Source organism: Mytilus californianus, unplaced genomic scaffold (assembly GCF_021869535.1).
Source record: "Mytilus californianus isolate M0D057914Y unplaced genomic scaffold, xbMytCali1.0.p SCAF_4, whole genome shotgun sequence".
In the NCBI taxonomy this organism is placed as follows: domain Eukaryota; kingdom Metazoa; phylum Mollusca; class Bivalvia; order Mytilida; family Mytilidae; genus Mytilus; species Mytilus californianus.
Window position 1 is genome coordinate 98,880,275 of NW_026262690.1, and position 26,037 is coordinate 98,906,311.

The window sequence follows — 26,037 nt, forward strand, 5'->3', positions numbered from 1 at the left end:
CTTATTGCAATGAAACTTTGTAAGCAGTCTCATAATTTATTAAGCTTTGGTCATACCAAGTTTTATTAAGATTGGTCAACTTTTTCATTCCTATTAGGTCCGAGTACACAGTTATCGTCCTTTGATTTTCGTTGTCCACAAATATAGTCCCTAGTGTGGACAGTGTGTTACTTGCCATTTTTTTTTATACCCCTTCCAAATTTATTTCTCCATGTTTTATGCCTCAAATAGCAAGTAGGGGGATGAAATTACACTGTAATAAAATTTGGGTCATGAATTTTAAAGAAAAGTAGTGATTTGGTCCAGCTGAAAAAGGTTAAAAATAAGCACTTCGGAAGCTGTCAAAAGATTTCAAGACCCCCTTAACATAAAATTGTCCATATTTTGAGTTAGAGCCGATGAAGTTTTCTATAATTTTGATATAATTTGTCCCAAAAGTAGTACAACACACTGTAAAAATATTATTGAGAAAGCGCAGGTGGGATTTTTTTAATTTTCATTTATTGTCTAAAAGAAATGCACTACGAAATAACTGTGTACTCGGACCTAAGAGGTGAAATCAGGAAATATAGAATCTGTACTTTGGCAACTTCCCTGATTGATTTGATGGTGTCAATTTGTCAAATAGCATGAAACTAAAGGATTTAAACTTTTATTTGATAGAATTTCTGCAAAAATGACCAATTTTGGCATTATATGGTCAAAATAAGCATTTCATAGCTTTTTCAATTTTGATGCATAAGTGGCATTCTGACTTTCTATCTGACAGGTTTTCATGTGTCAATATTTGTGTTTCTATGCTTTAATCCAGTTGTATTACTCATTTGTGAACTCTGAATCTACAGAAAAGAAGATTACCTCAGACAATATGTGCAAAATGTGTTGTATAAATTACCCTCGTCTAACGCCCTGTTTGGATCAAGTTAAATGTGAGGAGCTTGGTACATAAAAGTTGAAGTCCATAATAAAGACCTCACTAAATTTGTATATAAAGCACTTAACAATGTCTTTTGTACCTGTTTCATTTCACATAATATCTTTCTTTTTATCTGTAGGATAGCAAGTGGTTCAAATATAAGCCTGTTGAGACTAAAATTGCCTGCAAGTTTTTCACTAAAAAGTGAAAAATCTTTGTATCAGACCATACTGTCTGCAAAAAAAGTTGAATGCAAGAGTCTTTTTGTGCTCAGATTTATTGTATCATGTCACCTGAGTATAGAAATGATAGAAAAGACACATATTTTTATTTCCTATAGCTTCAATATGCATTTTTAAATGTAAATATGTGCTACGGCCTAAATTGACCCTAAATTATTTTCAGTCTTACTTGGCCTAAGACCCTTTTAAACTGATATGATATGTTATTTGTAAGTTTTCTTTCCATTTAAAGTACATTAAATACATATGTAAGGATTATTTATAACCAAAAAGCTTCACAAATTTAAAATTGCTGGAAAATATTACATCTTCATGTAAGGCCCCCCTTCATTGGAAAACCTCCATTTTTAGGCACAGGCTCATATAAATTTGACTTTTGAATAACTATGCTAAGTCTGATATACCAAATGAGTACTCTAATGCTTTTAATACATGATATATTATATATTAAGGCTTTTTAAAAGTAATTTTTTGCAATATTTTAATTTTAAAAGCCCCAAATTTTGATAGTTGAAAATTTTCAATTTTAACGTCAAAATTTAACACGCAAAGTTGAATATAGAATCTATCATATTGTCTATAATGTATATCTTATTGCAATGAAACTTTGTAAGCAGTCTCATAATTTATTAAGCTTTGGTCATACCAAGTTTTATTAAGATTGGTCAACTTTTTCATTCCTATTAAATAGGTCCGAGTACACAGTTATCGTCCTTTGATTTTCGTTGTCCACAAATATAGTCCCTAGTGTGGACAGTGTGTTACTTGCCATTTTTTTTTATACCCCTTCCAAATTTATTTCTCCATGTTTTATGCCTCAAATAGCAAGTAGGGGGATGAAATTACACTGTAAAAAAATTTGGGTCATGAATTTTAAAGTAAAGTAGTGATTTGGTCCAGCTGAAAAAGGTTAAAAATAAGCACTTCGGAAGCTGTCAAAAGATTTCAAGACCCCCTTAACATAAAATTGTCCATATTTTGAGTTAGAGCCGATGAAGTTTTCTATAATTTTGATATAATTTGTCCCAAAAGTAGTACAACACACTGTAAAAATATTATTGAGAAAGCGCAGGTGGGATTTTTTTAATTTTCATTTATTGTCTAAAAGAAATGCACTACGAAATAACTGTGTACTCGGACCTAAGAGGTGAAATCAGGAAATATAGAATCTGTACTTTGGCAACTTCCCTGATTGATTTGATGGTGTCAATTTGTCAAATAGCATGAAACTAAAGGATTTAAACTTTTATTTGATAGAATTTCTGCAAAAATGACCAATTTTGGCATTATATGGTCAAAATAAGCATTTCATAGCTTTTTCAATTTTGATGCATAAGTGGCATTCTGACTTTCTATCTGACAGGTTTTCATGTGTCAATATTTGTGTTTCTATGCTTTAATCCAGTTGTATTACTCATTTGTGAACTCTGAATCTACAGAAAAGAAGATTACCTCAGACAATATGTGCAAAATGTGTTGTATAAATTACCCTCGTCTAACGCCCTGTTTGGATCAAGTTAAATGTGAGGAGCTTGGTACATAAAAGTTGAAGTCCATAATAAAGACCTCACTAAATTTGTATATAAAGCACTTAACAATGTCTTTTGTACCTGTTTCATTTCACATAATATCTTTCTTTTTATCTGTAGGATAGCAAGTGGTTCAAATATAAGCCTGTTGAGACTAAAATTGCCTGCAAGTTTTTCACTAAAAAGTGAAAAATCTTTGTATCAGACCATACTGTCTGCAAAAAAAGTTGAATGCAAGAGTCTTTTTGTGCTCAGATTTATTGTATCATGTCACCTGAGTATAGAAATGATAGAAAAGACACATATTTTTATTTCCTATAGCTTCAATATGCATTTTTAAATGTAAATATGTGCTACGGCCTAAATTGACCCTAAATTATTTTCAGTCTTACTTGGCCTAAGACCCTTTTAAACTGATATGATATGTTATTTGTAAGTTTTCTTTCCATTTAAAGTACATTAAATACATATGTAAGGATTATTTATAACCAAAAAGCTTCACAAATTTAAAATTGCTGGAAAATATTACATCTTCATGTAAGGCCCCCCTTCATTGGAAAACCTCCATTTTTAGGCACAGGCTCATATAAATTTGACTTTTGAATAACTATGCTAAGTCTGATATACCAAATGAGTACTCTAATGCTTTTAATACATGATATATTATATATTAAGGCTTTTTAAAAGTAATTTTTTGCAATATTTTAATTTTAAAAGCCCCAAATTTTGATAGTTGAAAATTTTCAATTTTAACGTCAAAATTTAACACGCAAAGTTGAATATAGAATCTATCATATTGTCTATAATGTATATCTTATTGCAATGAAACTTTGTAAGCAGTCTCATAATTTATTAAGCTTTGGTCATACCAAGTTTTATTAAGATTGGTCAACTTTTTCATTCCTATTAGGTCCGAGTACACAGTTATCGTCCTTTGATTTTCGTTGTCCACAAATATAGTCCCTAGTGTGGACAGTGTGTTACTTGCCATTTTTTTTTATACCCCTTCCAAATTTATTTCTCCATGTTTTATGCCTCAAATAGCAAGTAGGGGGATGAAATTACACTGTAAAAAAATTTGGGTCATGAATTTTAAAGTAAAGTAGTGATTTGGTCCAGCTGAAAAAGGTTAAAAATAAGCACTTCGGAAGCTGTCAAAAGATTTCAAGACCCCCTTAACATAAAATTGTCCATATTTTGAGTTAGAGCCGATGAAGTTTTCTATAATTTTGATATAATTTGTCCCAAAAGTAGTACAACACACTGTAAAAATATTATTGAGAAAGCGCAGGTGGGATTTTTTTAATTTTCATTTATTGTCTAAAAGAAATGCACTACGAAATAACTGTGTACTCGGACCTAAGAGGTGAAATCAGGAAATATAGAATCTGTACTTTGGCAACTTCCCTGATTGATTTGATGGTGTCAATTTGTCAAATAGCATGAAACTAAAGGATTTAAACTTTTATTTGATAGAATTTCTGCAAAAATGACCAATTTTGGCATTATATGGTCAAAATAAGCATTTCATAGCTTTTTCAATTTTGATGCATAAGTGGCATTCTGACTTTCTATCTGACAGGTTTTCATGTGTCAATATTTGTGTTTCTATGCTTTAATCCAGTTGTATTACTCATTTGTGAACTCTGAATCTACAGAAAAGAAGATTACCTCAGACAATATGTGCAAAATGTGTTGTATAAATTACCCTCGTCTAACGCCCTGTTTGGATCAAGTTAAATGTGAGGAGCTTGGTACATAAAAGTTGAAGTCCATAATAAAGACCTCACTAAATTTGTATATAAAGCACTTAACAATGTCTTTTGTACCTGTTTCATTTCACATAATATCTTTCTTTTTATCTGTAGGATAGCAAGTGGTTCAAATATAAGCCTGTTGAGACTAAAATTGCCTGCAAGTTTTTCACTAAAAAGTGAAAAATCTTTGTATCAGACCATACTGTCTGCAAAAAAAGTTGAATGCAAGAGTCTTTTTGTGCTCAGATTTATTGTATCATGTCACCTGAGTATAGAAATGATAGAAAAGACACATATTTTTATTTCCTATAGCTTCAATATGCATTTTTAAATGTAAATATGTGCTACGGCCTAAATTGACCCTAAATTATTTTCAGTCTTACTTGGCCTAAGACCCTTTTAAACTGATATGATATGTTATTTGTAAGTTTTCTTTCCATTTAAAGTACATTAAATACATATGTAAGGATTATTTATAACCAAAAAGCTTCACAAATTTAAAATTGCTGGAAAATATTACATCTTCATGTAAGGCCCCCCTTCATTGGAAAACCTCCATTTTTAGGCACAGGCTCATATAAATTTGACTTTTGAATAACTATGCTAAGTCTGATATACCAAATGAGTACTCTAATGCTTTTAATACATGATATATTATATATTAAGGCTTTTTAAAAGTAATTTTTTGCAATATTTTAATTTTAAAAGCCCCAAATTTTGATAGTTGAAAATTTTCAATTTTAACGTCAAAATTTAACACGCAAAGTTGAATATAGAATCTATCATATTGTCTATAATGTATATCTTATTGCAATGAAACTTTGTAAGCAGTCTCATAATTTATTAAGCTTTGGTCATACCAAGTTTTATTAAGATTGGTCAACTTTTTCATTCCTATTAAATAGGTCCGAGTACACAGTTATCGTCCTTTGATTTTCGTTGTCCACAAATATAGTCCCTAGTGTGGACAGTGTGTTACTTGCCATTTTTTTTTATACCCCTTCCAAATTTATTTCTCCATGTTTTATGCCTCAAATAGCAAGTAGGGGGATGAAATTACACTGTAAAAAAATTTGGGTCATGAATTTTAAAGTAAAGTAGTGATTTGGTCCAGCTGAAAAAGGTTAAAAATAAGCACTTCGGAAGCTGTCAAAAGATTTCAAGACCCCCTTAACATAAAATTGTCCATATTTTGAGTTAGAGCCGATGAAGTTTTCTATAATTTTGATATAATTTGTCCCAAAAGTAGTACAACACACTGTAAAAATATTATTGAGAAAGCGCAGGTGGGATTTTTTTAATTTTCATTTATTGTCTAAAAGAAATGCACTACGAAATAACTGTGTACTCGGACCTAAGAGGTGAAATCAGGAAATATAGAATCTGTACTTTGGCAACTTCCCTGATTGATTTGATGGTGTCAATTTGTCAAATAGCATGAAACTAAAGGATTTAAACTTTTATTTGATAGAATTTCTGCAAAAATGACCAATTTTGGCATTATATGGTCAAAATAAGCATTTCATAGCTTTTTCAATTTTGATGCATAAGTGGCATTCTGACTTTCTATCTGACAGGTTTTGATGTGTCAATATTTGTGTTTCTATGCTTTAATCCAGTTGTATTACTCATTTGTGAACTCTGAATCTACAGAAAAGAAGATTACCTCAGACAATATGTGCAAAATGTGTTGTATAAATTACCCTCGTCTAACGCCCTGTTTGGATCAAGTTAAATGTGAGGAGCTTGGTACATAAAAGTTGAAGTCCATAATAAAGACCTCACTAAATTTGTATATAAAGCACTTAACAATGTCTTTTGTACCTGTTTCATTTCACATAATATCTTTCTTTTTATCTGTAGGATAGCAAGTGGTTCAAATATAAGCCTGTTGAGACTAAAATTGCCTGCAAGTTTTTCACTAAAAAGTGAAAAATCTTTGTATCAGACCATACTGTCTGCAAAAAAAGTTGAATGCAAGAGTCTTTTTGTGCTCAGATTTATTGTATCATGTCACCTGAGTATAGAAATGATAGAAAAGACACATATTTTTATTTCCTATAGCTTCAATATGCATTTTTAAATGTAAATATGTGCTACGGCCTAAATTGACCCTAAATTATTTTCAGTCTTACTTGGCCTAAGACCCTTTTAAACTGATATGATATGTTATTTGTAAGTTTTCTTTCCATTTAAAGTACATTAAATACATATGTAAGGATTATTTATAACCAAAAAGCTTCACAAATTTAAAATTGCTGGAAAATATTACATCTTCATGTAAGGCCCCCCTTCATTGGAAAACCTCCATTTTTAGGCACAGGCTCATATAAATTTGACTTTTGAATAACTATGCTAAGTCTGATATACCAAATGAGTACTCTAATGCTTTTAATACATGATATATTATATATTAAGGCTTTTTAAAAGTAATTTTTTGCAATATTTTAATTTTAAAAGCCCCAAATTTTGATAGTTGAAAATTTTCAATTTTAACGTCAAAATTTAACACGCAAAGTTGAATATAGAATCTATCATATTGTCTATAATGTATATCTTATTGCAATGAAACTTTGTAAGCAGTCTCATAATTTATTAAGCTTTGGTCATACCAAGTTTTATTAAGATTGGTCAACTTTTTCATTCCTATTAAATAGGTCCGAGTACACAGTTATCGTCCTTTGATTTTCGTTGTCCACAAATATAGTCCCTAGTGTGGACAGTGTGTTACTTGCCATTTTTTTTTATACCCCTTCCAAATTTATTTCTCCATGTTTTATGCCTCAAATAGCAAGTAGGGGGATGAAATTACACTGTAAAAAAATTTGGGTCATGAATTTTAAAGTAAAGTAGTGATTTGGTCCAGCTGAAAAAGGTTAAAAATAAGCACTTCGGAAGCTGTCAAAAGATTTCAAGACCCCCTTAACATAAAATTGTCCATATTTTGAGTTAGAGCCGATGAAGTTTTCTATAATTTTGATATAATTTGTCCCAAAAGTAGTACAACACACTGTAAAAATATTATTGAGAAAGCGCAGGTGGGATTTTTTTAATTTTCATTTATTGTCTAAAAGAAATGCACTACGAAATAACTGTGTACTCGGACCTAAGAGGTGAAATCAGGAAATATAGAATCTGTACTTTGGCAACTTCCCTGATTGATTTGATGGTGTCAATTTGTCAAATAGCATGAAACTAAAGGATTTAAACTTTTATTTGATAGAATTTCTGCAAAAATGACCAATTTTGGCATTATATGGTCAAAATAAGCATTTCATAGCTTTTTCAATTTTGATGCATAAGTGGCATTCTGACTTTCTATCTGACAGGTTTTCATGTGTCAATATTTGTGTTTCTATGCTTTAATCCAGTTGTATTACTCATTTGTGAACTCTGAATCTACAGAAAAGAAGATTACCTCAGACAATATGTGCAAAATGTGCATATGTGTTGTATAAATTACCCTCGTCTAACGCCCTGTTTGGATCAAGTTAAATGTGAGGAGCTTGGTACATAAAAGTTGAAGTCCATAATAAAGACCTCACTAAATTTGTATATAAAGCACTTAACAATGTCTTTTGTACCTGTTTCATTTCACATAATATCTTTCTTTTTATCTGTAGGATAGCAAGTGGTTCAAATATAAGCCTGTTGAGACTAAAATTGCTTGCAAGTTTTTCACTAAAAAGTGAAAAATCTTTGTATCAGACCATACTGTCTGCAAAAAAAGTTGAATGCAAGAGTCTTTTTGTGCTCAGATTTATTGTATCATGTCACCTGAGTATAGAAATGATAGAAAAGACACATATTTTTATTTCCTATAGCTTCAATATGCATTTTTAAATGTAAATATGTGCTACGGCCTAAATTGACCCTAAATTATTTTCAGTCTTACTTGGCCTAAGACCCTTTTAAACTGATATGATATGTTATTTGTAAGTTTTCTTTCCATTTAAAGTACATTAAATACATATGTAAGGATTATTTATAACCAAAAAGCTTCACAAATTTAAAATTGCTGGAAAATATTACATCTTCATGTAAGGCCCCCCTTCATTGGAAAACCTCCATTTTTAGGCACAGGCTCATATAAATTTGACTTTTGAATAACTATGCTAAGTCTGATATACCAAATGAGTACTCTAATGCTTTTAATACATGATATATTATATATTAAGGCTTTTTAAAAGTAATTTTTTGCAATATTTTAATTTTAAAAGCCCCAAATTTTGATAGTTGAAAATTTTCAATTTTAACGTCAAAATTTAACACGCAAAGTTGAATATAGAATCTATCATATTGTCTATAATGTATATCTTATTGCAATGAAACTTTGTAAGCAGTCTCATAATTTATTAAGCTTTGGTCATACCAAGTTTTATTAAGATTGGTCAACTTTTTCATTCCTATTAGGTCCGAGTACACAGTTATCGTCCTTTGATTTTCGTTGTCCACAAATATAGTCCCTAGTGTGGACAGTGTGTTACTTGCCATTTTTTTTTATACCCCTTCCAAATTTATTTCTCCATGTTTTATGCCTCAAATAGCAAGTAGGGGGATGAAATTACACTGTAAAAAAATTTGGGTCATGAATTTTAAAGTAAAGTAGTGATTTGGTCCAGCTGAAAAAGGTTAAAAATAAGCACTTCGGAAGCTGTCAAAAGATTTCAAGACCCCCTTAACATAAAATTGTCCATATTTTGAGTTAGAGCCGATGAAGTTTTCTATAATTTTGATATAATTTGTCCCAAAAGTAGTACAACACACTGTAAAAATATTATTGAGAAAGCGCAGGTGGGATTTTTTTAATTTTCATTTATTGTCTAAAAGAAATGCACTACGAAATAACTGTGTACTCGGACCTAAGAGGTGAAATCAGGAAATATAGAATCTGTACTTTGGCAACTTCCCTGATTGATTTGATGGTGTCAATTTGTCAAATAGCATGAAACTAAAGGATTTAAACTTTTATTTGATAGAATTTCTGCAAAAATGACCAATTTTGGCATTATATGGTCAAAATAAGCATTTCATAGCTTTTTCAATTTTGATGCATAAGTGGCATTCTGACTTTCTATCAGACAGGTTTTCATGTGTCAATATTTGTGTTTCTATGCTTTAATCCAGTTGTATTACTCATTTGTGAACTCTGAATCTACAGAAAAGAAGATTACCTCAGACAATATGTGCAAAATGTGTTGTATAAATTACCCTCGTCTAACGCCCTGTTTGGATCAAGTTAAATGTGAGGAGCTTGGTACATAAAAGTTGAAGTCCATAATAAAGACCTCACTAAATTTGTATATAAAGCACTTAACAATGTCTTTTGTACCTGTTTCATTTCACATAATATCTTTCTTTTTATCTGTAGGATAGCAAGTGGTTCAAATATAAGCCTGTTGAGACTAAAATTGCCTGCAAGTTTTTCACTAAAAAGTGAAAAATCTTTGTATCAGACCATACTGTCTGCAAAAAAAGTTGAATGCAAGAGTCTTTTTGTGCTCAGATTTATTGTATCATGTCACCTGAGTATAGAAATGATAGAAAAGACACATATTTTTATTTCCTATAGCTTCAATATGCATTTTTAAATGTAAATATGTGCTACGGCCTAAATTGACCCTAAATTATTTTCAGTCTTACTTGGCCTAAGACCCTTTTAAACTGATATGATATGTTATTTGTAAGTTTTCTTTCCATTTAAAGTACATTAAATACATATGTAAGGATTATTTATAACCAAAAAGCTTCACAAATTTAAAATTGCTGGAAAATATTACATCTTCATGTAAGGCCCCCCTTCATTGGAAAACCTCCATTTTTAGGCACAGGCTCATATAAATTTGACTTTTGAATAACTATGCTAAGTCTGATATACCAAATGAGTACTCTAATGCTTTTAATACATGATATATTATATATTAAGGCTTTTTAAAAGTAATTTTTTGCAATATTTTAATTTTAAAAGCCCCAAATTTTGATAGTTGAAAATTTTCAATTTTAACGTCAAAATTTAACACGCAAAGTTGAATATAGAATCTATCATATTGTCTATAATGTATATCTTATTGCAATGAAACTTTGTAAGCAGTCTCATAATTTATTAAGCTTTGGTCATACCAAGTTTTATTAAGATTGGTCAACTTTTTCATTCCTATTAAATAGGTCCGAGTACACAGTTATCGTCCTTTGATTTTCGTTGTCCACAAATATAGTCCCTAGTGTGGACAGTGTGTTACTTGCCATTTTTTTTTATACCCCTTCCAAATTTATTTCTCCATGTTTTATGCCTCAAATAGCAAGTAGGGGGATGAAATTACACTGTAAAAAAATTTGGGTCATGAATTTTAAAGTAAAGTAGTGATTTGGTCCAGCTGAAAAAGGTTAAAAATAAGCACTTCGGAAGCTGTCAAAAGATTTCAAGACCCCCTTAACATAAAATTGTCCATATTTTGAGTTAGAGCCGATGAAGTTTTCTATAATTTTGATATAATTTGTCCCAAAAGTAGTACAACACACTGTAAAAATATTATTGAGAAAGCGCAGGTGGGATTTTTTTAATTTTCATTTATTGTCTAAAAGAAATGCACTACGAAATAACTGTGTACTCGGACCTAAGAGGTGAAATCAGGAAATATAGAATCTGTACTTTGGCAACTTCCCTGATTGATTTGATGGTGTCAATTTGTCAAATAGCATGAAACTAAAGGATTTAAACTTTTATTTGATAGAATTTCTGCAAAAATGACCAATTTTGGCATTATATGGTCAAAATAAGCATTTCATAGCTTTTTCAATTTTGATGCATAAGTGGCATTCTGACTTTCTATCTGACAGGTTTTCATGTGTCAATATTTGTGTTTCTATGCTTTAATCCAGTTGTATTACTCATTTGTGAACTCTGAATCTACAGAAAAGAAGATTACCTCAGACAATATGTGCAAAATGTGTTGTATAAATTACCCTCGTCTAACGCCCTGTTTGGATCAAGTTAAATGTGAGGAGCTTGGTACATAAAAGTTGAAGTCCATAATAAAGACCTCACTAAATTTGTATATAAAGCACTTAACAATGTCTTTTGTACCTGTTTCATTTCACATAATATCTTTCTTTTTATCTGTAGGATAGCAAGTGGTTCAAATATAAGCCTGTTGAGACTAAAATTGCCTGCAAGTTTTTCACTAAAAAGTGAAAAATCTTTGTATCAGACCATACTGTCTGCAAAAAAAGTTGAATGCAAGAGTCTTTTTGTGCTCAGATTTATTGTATCATGTCACCTGAGTATAGAAATGATAGAAAAGACACATATTTTTATTTCCTATAGCTTCAATATGCATTTTTAAATGTAAATATGTGCTACGGCCTAAATTGACCCTAAATTATTTTCAGTCTTACTTGGCCTAAGACCCTTTTAAACTGATATGATATGTTATTTGTAAGTTTTCTTTCCATTTAAAGTACATTAAATACATATGTAAGGATTATTTATAACCAAAAAGCTTCACAAATTTAAAATTGCTGGAAAATATTACATCTTCATGTAAGGCCCCCCTTCATTGGAAAACCTCCATTTTTAGGCACAGGCTCATATAAATTTGACTTTTGAATAACTATGCTAAGTCTGATATACCAAATGAGTACTCTAATGCTTTTAATACATGATATATTATATATTAAGGCTTTTTAAAAGTAATTTTTTGCAATATTTTAATTTTAAAAGCCCCAAATTTTGATAGTTGAAAATTTTCAATTTTAACGTCAAAATTTAACACGCAAAGTTGAATATAGAATCTATCATATTGTCTATAATGTATATCTTATTGCAATGAAACTTTGTAAGCAGTCTCATAATTTATTAAGCTTTGGTCATACCAAGTTTTATTAAGATTGGTCAACTTTTTCATTCCTATTAGGTCCGAGTACACAGTTATCGTCCTTTGATTTTCGTTGTCCACAAATATAGTCCCTAGTGTGGACAGTGTGTTACTTGCCATTTTTTTTTATACCCCTTCCAAATTTATTTCTCCATGTTTTATGCCTCAAATAGCAAGTAGGGGGATGAAATTACACTGTAAAAAAATTTGGGTCATGAATTTTAAAGTAAAGTAGTGATTTGGTCCAGCTGAAAAAGGTTAAAAATAAGCACTTCGGAAGCTGTCAAAAGATTTCAAGACCCCCTTAACATAAAATTGTCCATATTTTGAGTTAGAGCCGATGAAGTTTTCTATAATTTTGATATAATTTGTCCCAAAAGTAGTACAACACACTGTAAAAATATTATTGAGAAAGCGCAGGTGGGATTTTTTTAATTTTCATTTATTGTCTAAAAGAAATGCACTACGAAATAACTGTGTACTCGGACCTAAGAGGTGAAATCAGGAAATATAGAATCTGTACTTTGGCAACTTCCCTGATTGATTTGATGGTGTCAATTTGTCAAATAGCATGAAACTAAAGGATTTAAACTTTTATTTGATAGAATTTCTGCAAAAATGACCAATTTTGGCATTATATGGTCAAAATAAGCATTTCATAGCTTTTTCAATTTTGATGCATAAGTGGCATTCTGACTTTCTATCTGACAGGTTTTCATGTGTCAATATTTGTGTTTCTATGCTTTAATCCAGTTGTATTACTCATTTGTGAACTCTGAATCTACAGAAAAGAAGATTACCTCAGACAATATGTGCAAAATGTGTTGTATAAATTACCCTCGTCTAACGCCCTGTTTGGATCAAGTTAAATGTGAGGAGCTTGGTACATAAAAGTTGAAGTCCATAATAAAGACCTCACTAAATTTGTATATAAAGCACTTAACAATGTCTTTTGTACCTGTTTCATTTCACATAATATCTTTCTTTTTATCTGTAGGATAGCAAGTGGTTCAAATATAAGCCTGTTGAGACTAAAATTGCCTGCAAGTTTTTCACTAAAAAGTGAAAAATCTTTGTATCAGACCATACTGTCTGCAAAAAAAGTTGAATGCAAGAGTCTTTTTGTGCTCAGATTTATTGTATCATGTCACCTGAGTATAGAAATGATAGAAAAGACACATATTTTTATTTCCTATAGCTTCAATATGCATTTTTAAATGTAAATATGTGCTACGGCCTAAATTGACCCTAAATTATTTTCAGTCTTACTTGGCCTAAGACCCTTTTAAACTGATATGATATGTTATTTGTAAGTTTTCTTTCCATTTAAAGTACATTAAATACATATGTAAGGATTATTTATAACCAAAAAGCTTCACAAATTTAAAATTGCTGGAAAATATTACATCTTCATGTAAGGCCCCCCTTCATTGGAAAACCTCCATTTTTAGGCACAGGCTCATATAAATTTGACTTTTGAATAACTATGCTAAGTCTGATATACCAAATGAGTACTCTAATGCTTTTAATACATGATATATTATATATTAAGGCTTTTTAAAAGTAATTTTTTGCAATATTTTAATTTTAAAAGCCCCAAATTTTGATAGTTGAAAATTTTCAATTTTAACGTCAAAATTTAACACGCAAAGTTGAATATAGAATCTATCATATTGTCTATAATGTATATCTTATTGCAATGAAACTTTGTAAGCAGTCTCATAATTTATTAAGCTTTGGTCATACCAAGTTTTATTAAGATTGGTCAACTTTTTCATTCCTATTAGGTCCGAGTACACAGTTATCGTCCTTTGATTTTCGTTGTCCACAAATATAGTCCCTAGTGTGGACAGTGTGTTACTTGCCATTTTTTTTTATACCCCTTCCAAATTTATTTCTCCATGTTTTATGCCTCAAATAGCAAGTAGGGGGATGAAATTACACTGTAAAAAAATTTGGGTCATGAATTTTAAAGTAAAGTAGTGATTTGGTCCAGCTGAAAAAGGTTAAAAATAAGCACTTCGGAAGCTGTCAAAAGATTTCAAGACCCCCTTAACATAAAATTGTCCATATTTTGAGTTAGAGCCGATGAAGTTTTCTATAATTTTGATATAATTTGTCCCAAAAGTAGTACAACACACTGTAAAAATATTATTGAGAAAGCGCAGGTGGGATTTTTTTAATTTTCATTTATTGTCTAAAAGAAATGCACTACGAAATAACTGTGTACTCGGACCTAAGAGGTGAAATCAGGAAATATAGAATCTGTACTTTGGCAACTTCCCTGATTGATTTGATGGTGTCAATTTGTCAAATAGCATGAAACTACAGGATTTAAACTTTTATTTGATAGAATTTCTGCAAAAATGACCAATTTTGGCATTATATGGTCAAAATAAGCATTTCATAGCTTTTTCAATTTTGATGCATAAGTAGCATTCTGACTTTCTATCTGACAGGTTTTCATGTGTCAATATTTGTGTTTCTATGCTTTAATCCAGTTGTATTACTCATTTGTGAACTCTGAATCTACAGAAAAGAAGATTACCTCAGACAATATGTGCAAAATGTGTTGTATAAATTACCCTCGTCTAACGCCCTGTTTGGATCAAGTTAAATGTGAGGAGCTTGGTACATAAAAGTTGAAGTCCATAATAAAGACCTCACTAAATTTGTATATAAAGCACTTAACAATGTCTTTTGTACCTGTTTCATTTCACATAATATCTTTCTTTTTATCTGTAGGATAGCAAGTGGTTCAAATATAAGCCTGTTGAGACTAAAATTGCCTGCAAGTTTTTTTTAAGTGTATGGATGTCTATGAAATTTAATCAAAAGGTTTAATACCACAAAAGGAAGGTTGGAATTGTTTTTGGGGGTGATGGTCCCAATCGTTTAGGAATTAGGGTCCCAAAACAAGCATTTTTCTAGTTTCAAGACAATAACTTGTGTTCAAGTGTATGGATGTCTTTTAAATTGTACCACATTTTACAAAAAGAAAATTTCTTCAAATATTATTTTTTTTGGAAAAAAAAGTGGGTGGGGGGGGGGGGGGGGGGGGGGGGGGGGTGGGTACATAAAAATTTTCTTGAGGGGTCATTTTTTTTTCTCAAGATTTAAGGAAGAAATTATCAATTTTCCATTAATTTTTTTGGAGTGGGGTAAAAAAAATATTTTTTTTTGGGGGGGACAATTTTTTTTCTTCAAGATTTAAGAAATTATCAATTTTCAAAACAAAAAATTGGGGGTCACAATTTATTTTGCTAATATTTGTATATAGTCTGAAAATAAATTCAAATCATATAACCAATTTTAAGTTCTTTGACTACATTTATTCTGTGTCAAAAACCTATAATGTGTCAAATATTTAATTACAATCCAAATTCACACCTGTATCAAGCTTGAATATTGTGTCCATTTTTGCCCCAACTGTTCAGAGTTGGACCTCTGCGGTCGTATCCAGCTGCGCTCGGCGAAGCACATTCCCCCCCCCCCCCCCCCCCCCCCCCCCCCCCCCCCCCGCCCCCCCAGATATAGATAAAGAAAAACTGTAAACAGCATAAATTATCAACAGGACAAGATAAACATATTTGTCAAAATGACAGAAATTGTCGGTTGAATTCTCATATGAGTTATTGCCCTTTAATTATGATATTTACCCATGTTTGGCATATTTGGCCAAAACTATAATCGATTAAGAAAAATTCTAATCAACTATGATATGAACGTTTTTAAAGTATATGCCAAATGTATTAGTGCTAGCAAAGCATTGGGGCATATGGACACAAATCTTTGTTTAGTTTTGTCTTGCCTGCGAAGAGATTTATGTTGCAATATGCGAGCTATTGTTGTTAATCTAGCGCCACCAGCAGCATAAGTTCTTTGGAAAGAGTTATGTTTATATTTAAAAAAAAATAGAAGAGCTGATTATCCATATATGATATACAGATACATTATATTTCCGTCTGGCATATGTCTATTGTCCTCGACTATTTTTAGTGGTTCAATGAACATTTATCATCACCAGCTTAATTTTAGCTATAACTAAGTGGACAACTATATTTGGGTATAAAACGGTAAAAGTTTCTGTTAGACCTAGTTTATCTACTGTTCATTCGTTTCATAATTGCAGATAAAGTTATGTTTTCACGACAAGTTCCGTTCACAGATACTATAAGCAATAGATCAATTATATTTGGTATATTTGTAAAGTGTACATATATTACGTTTTCGTGATTATGTCCATTTCTCAGATTGTATAACCTTGAAAAGTTTAATAGATACAAATGTAGATAGAAACTTTAAAAAGCAAAAATGATTAGGACAAGATCTACAAATATGTCAACATGACTGAATTTGTCAGTTAAGTCTTTATAGAGTTATTCCCCTTTCATAATGAGTTTACAATAAAGTAGCCATTGTTGAAGATACAGGTAAGCGACACAGGCTCTTCAGAGCCTCTAGTTATTTTTCATTTTGTCAGTTCGGAGAAATTTTTATGATATGGGGTTTTGTCTCGCCTGCGACGAACGTCGCTGAATGCGAGACATAAGGATTACAATCAGGCGGCTGCTTAAACTACTTCTATTAAGCTTTATATTTCAGAGGGTAGAAGTCCTGGAGGCTTCATACCTTGTATACAGTTGCTTTATGTGACGAAGTTTCCGTCTGTCATGTGTCCGTTATCCTTGAGCTCATTTTCATGGTTCAGCAACTGGTTGAAAAAAAAGTAATTTTAAATTAAACTGTAATTTATTATGTAAATTATTATAAGGTGTACAGGTCAGTCTGGCAGAGTTCATATGACATTGACCTCATTTTCATGGTCCATTGGTCAATATTAGGTTTTCCTGGTTACGTCTGTTTTTATATACTATAAGCAAAAGATCAACCATATTTGCTATGACCTAAACCTAGGGGAATGATTGTAAGGTTTCATATCTGTGGATTGGTTTATCTGACCTTGACCTCATTTTCATAAATCATTGATAATGTTAAGTTTATGTGATACTTGTTGTAAAACATTACCTTCATGACTATCAAAATTAATCAACCATGGTTACTAAAGCAGGCGAGACATTTCAGCATGTGCACTCTTGTGATCAATGTTGAAGGCGAAACGGTTGTCTATAGTTGCTTATATGTACTTCATTCGGTCTTTGGTGTCCTAAATGTCATTGTTCATTGGTTAATTATATCAATATTTCATTATAAGGTTGGTTATTTCAGATACTATATTTTATAGGTCAACTTTCCTAATGGGTAGAATGATTGTTAGGTGTACATGTCCATCCGATCATTTTAACCTGACCGTGATCTCGTTTTCTTGATTATGTAAATTTTTAGATTTATTTTTCATAATTTTTTATGATGTTTTTTTGTTAATTTTCTGACGGCCATTTTAAACTGGCCGACCCGAGCAGATTTCTGAATTGGTTTCATAGCTATACATTTGCTATGACCTAAACCTAGGGGAAAAATGCAGTTTTTGGCTTATATCTCAAAAACCAAAGCATTTAGAGCAAATCTGACTTGGGGTTAAAGTGTTTATTAGGTGAAGTTCTATCAGCCCTGAAATTTTCAGTTGAATCTGATAACCCATTGTTGGGTTGCTGCCACTAAATATTTGGTATATAGTTTTATAATGACAAGTTATAGATCAAGTTCGAATTTTGTTCCGGTCTGATGATTTAGTCCAGAGTTATGTACCATAACTCTGGACCATATCTAATGATAGAGTACTATGTTAAACCATATTTCTGTACAAAGGGAGATAACTCATTTTTTAAAAGACATTCTTTAATAAATTGTTTGAAGATTTTTTTTGCAGGTGTGTTTGTTATTTTGTATAAACTAATTTTCTGAATGCTATATATATAAAAAAAAAATTTGAAGTGAAATCCTTTAATTAGATAATAATCTATTTTTATTAATGTATATATTTCATCACATTGCATTGTGTAGATAAAAATTGTTGACATTTTATAGATAAGTTACAAATCTATATTAGTTTGTGACAATTGAAAGAAAAAATATTTGGAACTATTGATTATAATTTGAAAATAGTAATACACACACAATTTTATTTACGGGCCAGCTGAGGACCACCTCCGGGTGCGGGATTTTCTCGCTGCATTGAAGACCCATTGGTGGCCTTCGGCTGTTGTCTGCTCTTTGGTCGGGTTGTTGTCTCTTTGACATATTCCCCATTTCCATTCTCAATTTTACTGTATTACATCATATCTAATTTTAGATAACTATTAAGCATATCTAATATTAAAGTGTTTTCCACACTTTTTTTTTATCGCTCTTGAAGATATTGATTGATAATTGGTATATAGTTTTATCATGACAAGTTACAGATCAAGTACGAATTTTTGTTTCGGTCTGATAATTTTGTGCAGAGTTATGGTCCTTGGACTTGAAAAATTCACTCATATAATCAGTTTTCCACACTGTTTTTAGTCATACTTGAAGTTATTGACTTGATAATGTCTTTTTGTTTACTCCATGACAAGTTATAGAACAAGTTAGCATTTTTTCCAGTATAATGAATTTTTACCCGGTAGGGGACTATGTATTGCCATGCAATACTCTCAGAATGCTTGTTTATCATGTTTTCTAACTTTAAAAAATCTTCTTCTCTGAAACTACTGCACCAATTCCAACCAAACTTAAGCTGAATGATTCTAAGGGTATCTAGAATAAAGTTTGTGTTTTATTTTCTGTTTCGTAAAAAAACATGGCCGTCATGGCTAAAAATAGAACGTAGGGGAAAAATGCAATTTTTGGCTTATATCTCAAAAACCAAAGCATTTAGAGCTAATCTGATGAGAGGTAAAAATGTTTATTAGGCCAAGCTCTGTCAGCCCTGAAATTTTCAGATGAATCTAACAACCCATTGTTGGATTGCTGCCACTTTATTGGTAGTTTTATTGAAATTTTGCAGATTTTGGTTATTATCTTGAATATTATTAATGATAAAGATAAACTGTAAACAGCAAAAATGTTCAGCAAAGTAAGATCTACAAATAAGTTCGTATGACCAAAATTGTCAATTGTCCCCTTAAGGAGTTATTGTCCTTTAAAATCAATTTTTCACAATTAGTTCATTTAGTTTGCTTACTTTAAAAAAATTTCTCCTTTGAAACTGCTGAATCAATTTCAGCCAAACTTGGGCTGAATGAGTTTCAGAGTATCTAGTATAAATTTTGTATTTTATTTTCTTGTACGTCAAGAAACATAGCCACTATGGCTAAAATGAAACAAAGGGGTAAAATGCATTTCTTTGATTTTGAAGAAAATATGACAGATACAAAGAACATTTCAATGGAAGCTTTAAGCCATTCATTAATATATATTGAAAAGCAAAAATAATCATTGATGAAAGATTTAAGCAAAAAATTACAGGTGAGCGATTCAGGCTCTTGAGAGCCTCTTGTTTCAACTAATTCGATTTATAGAATTTATAGAATGATCGTAAGTTATAGATATAGACTGACAGCAAAGTCTTCATATACATAGGTCAACTATATTTGGTGTATGGAAATATTTTACGATGTACATGTCAGTCTGCCAATGTTTTATTTGACCTTTACCTCATTTTCATTGTTCATTGCTCAATGTTAAGTTTTTGTGTTTTGGTCTGTTTTTCTTTAACTTTAAGCAATAGGTCAACTATATTTGGTGTATGGAATGATTGTAAGGTTTATATGTCTGTCTGGCAGGTATCATCTGACCTTCACCTCATTTTCATGGTTCATTGGTCAATGTTCAGTTTTCCTGGTTAACTTTGTTTCTTAGATACTATAAACAATAGGGCAACTATATTTGATGCATGGAATGATTTTAAGGTGTAGATGTCTGTTTGGCAGGGTTCATCTGACTTTGACCTCATTTTCATGGTTCATTGGTCAATATAAATTTTCCATGGTTTGGTCTATTTCTTTTATACTATAAGAAATAGGTCATCTATATTCGGTGTATGGAATGATTGTATTAAAGGTGTACATGTATTTCCAGCTTGGTTTATTTGACCTTGACCTCATTTTCTTGGATCAAAAATGTTAATGTGATACTTGTAGTAAAACTTTATATTACGACTATCAACATAAAATCAATGGTCAGTATAGGAGGCGAGACATTTCAGCGTGTGCACTCTTGTTGTACTCTTCCGTTGTTGAGGTACTGTACGGTCTTTTATTGCGATAATAATTACACTAATAAATAAAAGAACAAAATTGTTAGCTGTGATTTTGACAGCCCCTTGGGTTGTTGTGATTGTTATATATATTTATGCTGTTATTGAAAAGTTAGCAATGGTTGGTCTTTATTTGAATAAAACTACTTAAGTACTTATTTATAGATTGGTTCCTACAACAAAGATGGCTGCCAATAGTTATTGATACTTAAAGTGTAAGATTTAAATTAAATGTTTTTTTTTTCATAGTAAACACCACAGGCATACGTCATATATGGTGTTTTCTTGTTGGCATGAGTGTACTAAGACAAAATTTTGTTGGTTTTGGACTGTTCTTTTGGAATTAACTATCTGTTAAGGGTTGAATATACATGTATGTAGTTTTGCAATTTCAACGTAAAACAACTTTCTTTTCTGAACAGGCTATTACTTCAGTGGTGATGGAGCAGTCAGAGATAAGAAAGGTTATTACCGAATAACAGGAAGAATGGATGATGTACTGAATGTTAGTGGTCATAGATTAGGAACGGCTGAAATTGAAGACGTAATTGTATGTCAAGTTTTTATTCAGTTTTTAATGATAACTTTAACTTGAAAACTTATCCAAGAAACAGTATTGTTAGTTGTTCGGAATTTTTACCCACATTTTTTCCACGATAAAACTCCATTTCAATTTGAAAAATATAGAATATTTTACTAAAACAGTCTCTTACTCTAAATAAAAAATAGGGGTCAATCTCAGGCGAGACACAGGGTTCCGCGGAACCCTTAACGAATTTTTACTTTAATACTGCTTCCATTTAAGAGCTATGGGGAAAAACGGGCGGAACACATGGGTAGGGTATATCACCATTATGTCCGAAATATTGTTATTTTTATTACTTTTTAGCTCACCTGGCCCGAAGGGCCATGTAAGCTTATGCCATCACTTGGCGTTCGTCGTCATCTGTCGTCGTCGTCGTAAACTATTTCAAAAACAAAAGCATTTAGAGCAAATCTGACAAAGGGGTAAAAATGTTCAATAGGTCAAGATCTATCAGCCCTGAAATTTTCAGACGAACCGAACAACCCATTGTTGGGTTGCTGCCACTTAATTGGTAATTTTAAGGAAATTTTGCAGTTTTTGGCTATAACCTTGAATATTATTGAAGATAAAGATAAACTGTAAACAGCAAAAATGTTCAGCAAAGTAAGATCTACAATAAAAGTAAATATAACCAAAATTTTCAATTGACCCCTTAAGGAGTTTTTAAAGACAATTTTACACAATTTGTTCATCATGTTTGCTAACATTTACAAATCTTCTCCTCTGAAACTACTGGGCCTAATACTTCTAAACTTTAACTGAATTCCCTTAAGGTAACTGGTTTATAAATTGTATCCGTTGTTTTGATCCATTAACAAACATGGCCGCCATGGCTAAAAATAGAACATAGGGGTCAAATGCAGTTTTTGGCTTTTATCTCAAAAACTGTAGCAGTTAGAGCAAAAGTGATAATAGTTAAAGTGATGAATAAGTCAAGATATATCTGCTATGATTTGATCCATTTAAAAATATGACGGCAGTTTCTAAAAATAGAACATAGGGGTCAAATGAAGTTTTTGTCTGTCATCTCAAAAACTAGAGCAGTAAGAGCAAAACTGACATAGGTGAAAGTGTTAAACAGGTTTAGATCTACCTGTCAAGTAATCTTCAGACCAATAGAACAACTTATTGTTGGGTTACTGTCCAGAAATAGTTAATTTTTAGGAAATTTTACAGTTTTGAGTTATGTATTATCTTTAATATTATTATAGAAAGAGAGAATGCGTAAATGACAAAATTGTTCAGCAAAGTAAGATCTACAAATAAGTCAAATGCCTGAAACTGAAATTACAGGTTAGCGATATCAGGTTCTCATGAGCCTCTTGTTTTTCATTTTTGGCTGCCGGTCCCCATAAGATACGCATGCCCCTCAGTCCCTTTTTCATATCAAATAACTATGAACTGCAACTCGAACTTGAATTTGAACTTTAACTCGATAGATACTACACTCATCTGAGGCACATTAAACAAACGACATGGACATCGGTTAAAAAAAAAGAACTAGTTGTTTCCCAATTGGTCACGTGGTTTTATTGTCGAGCCTGCGACTTTTGTCGCAGAAAGCTCGACATAGGGATAGTTATCCGGCGGCGGCGTTAACTAACTTCTTGAAAGCTTTATATTTTCCAAAGTGGAAGGCCTGGATGCTTCATACTTTGTATATAGATGCCTTATTTTATGAAGTTTCTGTCTATCATATGTCCATTGTCCTTGACCTCATTTTCATGGTTCAGTGACTACTTGAAAAAAAAAGTGAAGATTTTTTGTAATTTTAATTTCTCTCTTATTATGAGTAATATGATAACAATATTTGATATGTGCGTACCTTGCAAGGTCCTCATGCCCGTCAGATAGTTTTCACTTGACCTCGACCTCATATCATGGATCAGTAAACAAGGTTAAGTTTTCGTGGTCAAGTCCATATATCAGATACTATAAGCAATAGGTCTTCTATTTTTGGTGTATGGAATGATTGTAAGGTGTACATGTCCAACTGGCAGGTGTCATCTGACCTTGACCTCATTTTCATAGTTCAGTGGTTAAAGTTAAGTTTTTGTGTTTTGGTCTTTTTTTCTAATACTATATGCAATAGGTCAACTATATTTGGTGTATGGAAATATTTTACAATGTACATGTCAGTCTGGCAGGTTTTATTTGACCTTGACCTCATTTTCACGGTTTATTGCTCAGTGTTTATTTTTTGTGTTTTCGTCAACTATATTTGTTGTATGGAATGATTGTAAGGTGTATATGTCTGTCTGGCAGATATCATCTGACCTTGACCTCATTTTCATGGTTCATTGGTCAATGTTAAGTTTTTATGGGTAAGTTTGTTTCTTAGATATTATAAGCAATAGGTCAACTATATATAATGCATAGATTGATTGTAAGGTATACATGTCTGTCTGGCATGGTTCATCTGACCTTGACCTTATTTTCATGGTTCATTGGTCAATATTTAGTTTTCCTGTTTAAGTCTGTTTCTTAGAAACTATAAGCAATAGGTCAACTATATTTGGTGTATTGAATGATTGTTAGGTGTACATGTATTTCCGGTTTGGTTTATCTGACCTTGACCTCATTTTCTTGGATCATGTTAAGTTTATGTGATACTTTTAGAAAAGCTTTATATTTAGGACTATCAACATAAAATCAATAGTCAGTAAAGAAGGCGAGACATTTCAGCGTGTGCACTCTTGTTTCATCAAGTAATGTGTTAACAACTTCAAAGAATGACGGAACCACATCAAATACTGGAATGAACGCATCATGTAGTGTAATCGTCAAAGAATTGTCAAATCATCATTACGAAATAACAAAACCACATCATGTAATGAAACAACTACATTGCGGTAACCCACATACACATCAGGTAATGTTAAAACCACATTGCCTAATGACACAACGACATTAAGTATTGTTGAAATCATATTAAATGATATGGTTTCGTATTGACTTGATATATATGGTTTTGTCATTACTTTATACCATATTGAGTAATATCAAAACATCATTAAGTAATTTGAAAACATCATTAAGTAATGTCGAACCCATATTATGTAAAGACAAAATATCAATAAGCAATAATAAAACCCCATAACGTTATGTCAGTATACCAAATACGACAGCTGTGGCGTTCCATAATCTTACTTTGTATGATCTTGTATATTAAGGTCAAGCATCTTTTTCACGTCTTACCATAAATGAAGTCTATATAAAAATAAGAAGATGTGGTATGAATGGCAATGAGACAGCTCTCTACCATAAATTCAGAGCTTGGATTTTGGGTTCCGTTTTTAAATTGGTCCACATTGAGGTCCAAAGGGTCAAAAATTAAACTTTGTTTGATTTCATCAAAAATTGAATATATGGGTTTTTTGATATGCTGAATCCACAAGCACTTGTCTTTGAAAAAAAAATGCATATATGCCTTAATATAACACAAGGTACTTAACTCGTATTTTTGAAAAATGACAATCGGTCGCGAACTTTCGTTATATTTCGATTCCTCGGTTGTCTACCCCATTAAAACGTGTTATGCCGTAAATATACATTGATTTATCTACACAACGGTGTATGACATGCCTACCTATGTTGTCGGAATCATTCGTAGCAGGCCTCCTAAGTATGTCAACCGTAATTATTTGTCTTCTAACAGCCCTATGTAAATATTAATCTCGCAGTAAATTGTTAATTATGATTGTCCCTTTGGTATGTTTCCCTTCTCTTATACATATCTTCCGATTGGTCAAAACTTATTGCTAAAAATAAATGTGTTTTGGAGTTATATCAATTTTATATGTAAAGTCCAGAGAGAGTCTGAATGACATTGATGGAATGGGAAAATTTAAGTCTAAAAATAGAAACTCGTAACTCATCAGACATACCTCAAATAACAATTATTAGGTTTTTTTTCACGGAATCTTTTACAAATTTACTATCTGGATGATAAGATCTATTCAGAGAAAAAGTAACAGGTTTTCGGTAAATACTTTTTATAATAAATCATTCACTGCGAGATTAGTATTTCCAAAGGGCTTTGAAAAGACGAAATAATTACAGTTGACATACGTAGGAGGCCTGCTACGAATGATTCCGACAACGTAGGTGCATTGGTGAAGTCTTACTCCAGTGTCAGTGCCTCATCATCTTTTGAGTCTATGACGATAAATTATTGCAAGCATCATTATTATCTGCAATAGGATGTTTAAAGCATACGAACACTTTTGTGCCCAACAATTTTACTTCATTACAGGCATATCTATTTTTTATTAATTTAATAATATTTTATTGCATTAATCAAGCAATAGGATTTAACACAAGTTGTTACAACTTATATTAAGTCATCTCCTTACATGTACAATACACATATGTGATGACAGCAAACACATAAATAATATAGCTTCAGTTATAGAAAATAAAGGAAGGAGTCACACATTGGTATGGCAAAAGAAAAAAAAACTTTAAAAAAAAGCAAATAGAACAGAAAAGAAAAATGACAAAGACAAAACTGCTGACTTGGTATGTTAAAATCTTTTTGACTGTTTAATGAAACAACGAACTTTATCAAACATTTTAGAGTTAGTTTCGTAATTATATGCATCTTTTCCAAACAACAGCGTTTCAATATAAATGTGTATAATTCATATTTGTAAGATCATTAACCAGAGGTATTCTTTGGTTGTGATATGATTGGCATTCTTGAAAGTAATGGATGGTATCTGCAACAAGAGAACTGCAGTAGCATTTAGAATCATTCACTTCATTTATCTTATTTAGGTCTGCATGCTTGAAGATATGGATTTGATATTTGGTATATAGTTTTATCATGGCACGTTACAGATCAAGTTCGAATTTTATTCCGATCTGATGATTTTGTGCAGAGTTATGGTCCTTGGACTTATAAAATTCACCCAAATAATCAGTTTTCCGC

The 26,037-nt window shown here is 31.6% G+C and overlaps 1 protein-coding gene across 2 annotated transcripts in view; it reads left to right on the top strand.

Moving 5' to 3' along the window:
• LOC127698940 (acetyl-coenzyme A synthetase 2-like, mitochondrial) overlaps positions 1 to 26,037 on the top strand; it is a 345,845-nt gene that overhangs the window by 228,238 nt on the left and 91,570 nt on the right. For both annotated transcript variants that reach the window (XM_052202708.1, XM_052202709.1), the window contains exon 11: positions 20,941 to 21,068. In XM_052202708.1, coding sequence (XP_052058668.1) covers positions 20,941 to 21,068 — 128 coding nt within the window. The remainder of the gene's footprint in view (positions 1 to 20,940; positions 21,069 to 26,037) is intronic.